Source organism: Neopelma chrysocephalum, unplaced genomic scaffold, assembly GCF_003984885.1.
Source record: "Neopelma chrysocephalum unplaced genomic scaffold, ASM398488v2 Primary Assembly neopelma1_95939, whole genome shotgun sequence".
NCBI lineage: Eukaryota > Metazoa > Chordata > Aves > Passeriformes > Pipridae > Neopelma > Neopelma chrysocephalum.
Window position 1 is genome coordinate 1 of NW_020924590.1, and position 2819 is coordinate 2819.

A 2819-nucleotide genomic window follows, 5' to 3' on the forward strand; every position below is an offset into this window, starting at 1 on the left:
GATGAAAGGGGGAGGAGCTTGAGGGTCACCTGGGGGTCACCTGACTGAAGGGGGTGGGGCTTCAGGGTCACCTGGGGGTCACCTGAGGGAAGTGGGCGGGGCTTGAGGGTCACCTGGGGGTCACCTGAGGGGGGTGGGCGGGGCTTCAGGGTCACCTGGGGGTCACCTGAGGGGAGGGGGAGGGGCCTCAGGGTCACCTGCAGCACCCGCAAGGTCACCGGGGGGTCACGGGGGGTCACCCGGGGGGTCCTCAAAGTGTCCCCAGATGCCACCAAAGTGTCCTTGGATGTCCCCAAAGTGTCCCCAGATGTCCCCAAATTGTCCTTGGATGTCCCCAGGGGGTCCTTGGATGTCCTCAAAATGTCCCCAGGTGCCACCAGGGTGTCCTGGGATGTCCTCAAAGTGTCCCCAGAGGTCCTCAAGGTGTCCCCAGATGCCACCAGGGGGTCCTCAAATGCCACCAAGGTGTCCTTAGATGCCCTTTGGGTGTCCCCAGATGTCCCCAAGGTGTCCTTGGAGGTCCTCAAAGTGTCCTCAGACGTCCTCAAAGTGATCCCAGATGCCCCCAAGGTGTCCTTGGATGTCCTTTGAGTGTCCCCAGATGCCACCAAGGTGTCCTTGAATGTCCTCGAGGTGTCCCCAGATGCCACCAAACTGTCCACAGATGTCCCTAAGGTGTCCCTGGACGTCCTTGGGGTGTCCCCAGATGCCACCAAGGTGTCCTGGGATGTCCTTGGGGTGTCCCCAGATGCCACCAGGGGGTCCTTGGATGTCCTCAAAGTGTCCCCAGATGCCACCAAGGTGTCCCTGGACGTCCTTTGGGTGTCCCCAGATGCCACCAGAACGTCCTTAGATGCCACCAAGGTGTCCCTGGATGTCCCCAAGGTGTCCCTGGACGTCCCTTGAGGGTCCTTGGATGTCCTTGAAGTGTCCCCAGATGTCCCCAAGGTGACCCTGGATGTCCCCAAAGTGTCCCCAGATGTCCTCAGGGTGTCCTTGGATGTCCTTTGGGTGTCCCCAGACGCCACCAGAGCATCCTTGGATGTCCCCACGTTGTCCCCAGATGCCACCAGGGTGTCCTCGGATGTCCCCAAAGCATCCTTGGATGTCCTCAAAGTGTCCCCAGAGGCCACCAAGGTGTCCTTGAACATCCTCAGGGGGTCCTTGGACGTCCCCAGATTGTCCCCAGATGTCACCAAAGTGTCCTTAGATGTCACCAAGGTGTCCTTGGATGTCCTCAAAGTGTCCCCAGATGCCACCAGGGGGTCCTCAGATGTCCTTTGGGTGTCCCCAGATGCCACCAGGGTGTCCTTGAACATCCTCAGGGGGTCCTTGGACGTCCCCAGATTGTCCCCAGATGTCACCAAAGTGTCCCCAGATGTCACCTGAGGGTCCCTGAAGGTCCCCAGGTTGTCCCCAGATGCCACCAAGGTGTCCCTGAGCATGCCCAGGGTGTCCTGGGAGGCCGCCAGCGTCTCCTCCAGCGTCACCAGCGTGTCCTTCACCCGCCCCGGGGGGTGACCCGAGGCCACCAGGGCGTCCCCAAAGGCCACCAGGGTGGCCTTGAACGTCCCCAGGGTGGCCTTGGGTGTCCCCAAGGGGTCCTTGGACGTCCCCAAGGTGTCCCCAGATGCCACCAAGGGGTCCTTGGGTGTCCTTTGGGTGTCCCCAGGTGCCACCAGGGGGTCCTTGGATGTCCCCAAGGGGTCCCTGAAGGTCCTCGAGGTGCCCTTGGGTGTCCTTGGGGTGTCCCTGATGACGTCACTGTCACTCCTGATGATGTCACCGCCATTCCTGATGATGTCACTGCTGCCCTTGATGACGTCACCACTGCTCATGACGACATCACCACCGTTCCTGATGACATCACTGCCTCCGTTGATGACATCACTGCTCTCCCCGATGACATCACAGCCATTCCTGATGACATCACCGCTCTCCGTGATGACGTCACAGTTGCTCCCAATGACATCACCGGTGCTCATGATGACATCACAGCCATCCCTGGTGACGTCATCGCCGCTCCTGGTGACGTTGCCGCTCTCCCTGATGACGTCACCACTATGCCCGATGACGTCACAGCTCTCCCTGATGACGTCACTGCTCTCCCTGATGACGCCGCCGTTCCTGATGACATCACAGCTCTCCCCGATGACATCACCACCATCCCTGATGACGTCACTGCTCCTCCTGCTGATGTCACTGCTCTCCCTGATGACGTCACTGCTGTCCCTGATGATGTCACCGTCGTTCCCGATGACATCACTGCTCTCCTTGATGACATCACTGCTCTCCCTGATGACATCACCACTCTCCTCGATGATGTTGTCGCCATTACTGATGACGTCACAGCTCTCCCCAATGACGTCACTGCCATCCGCGTCGCCCCTGCTGACGTCACCTCCGTCCTTGATGACGTCATTGACACCCTTGATGACATCACCGCTGCCCATGATGTTGTCACGGACTCCATCGATGACGTCACCGGCTTTGTCGATGACGTCACCGGCTCTGTTGATGACGTCACCGCCGTCCCAGCGGAAGGTGGGCGCCCGCAGGAGGCTCCGGCGGGGGGAGGGACTGGTGGCACTGGGAGAGACTGGGAGGGCACTGGGAGGGGTCCTGGTGACACTGGGAGCGACTGGGAGGGCACTGGTGGCCCTGGGAGGGGTCTGGGGGGCACTGGGAGCGACTAGGAGGGAACTGGGAGCAACTGGGAGGGCACTGGGAGGGACTGGGAGGGCACTGGGAGGGGTCCTGGTGATACTGGGAGCGACTGGGAGGGCACTGGTGGCACTGGGAGGAGTCTGGGGGGCACT

At 61.0% G+C, this 2819-nt stretch overlaps 1 protein-coding gene across 1 annotated transcript; it reads right to left on the minus strand.

The window, feature by feature from the left end:
- Positions 1-97: 97 nt before the first annotated feature.
- On the minus strand, positions 98-2613 carry LOC113981055. The gene is made up of 6 exons (XM_027708292.1): positions 2465-2613; positions 1598-2354; positions 1060-1408; positions 565-891; positions 156-480; positions 98-124 (listed from the first exon to the last, which is right to left on the minus strand). The coding sequence occupies exons 1-6, from the start codon at positions 2471-2473 to the stop codon at positions 110-112; spliced, it is 1782 nt and encodes a 593-aa protein (XP_027564093.1). The 5' UTR covers positions 2474-2613; the 3' UTR covers positions 98-109.
- Positions 2614-2819: the final 206 nt, after the last annotated feature.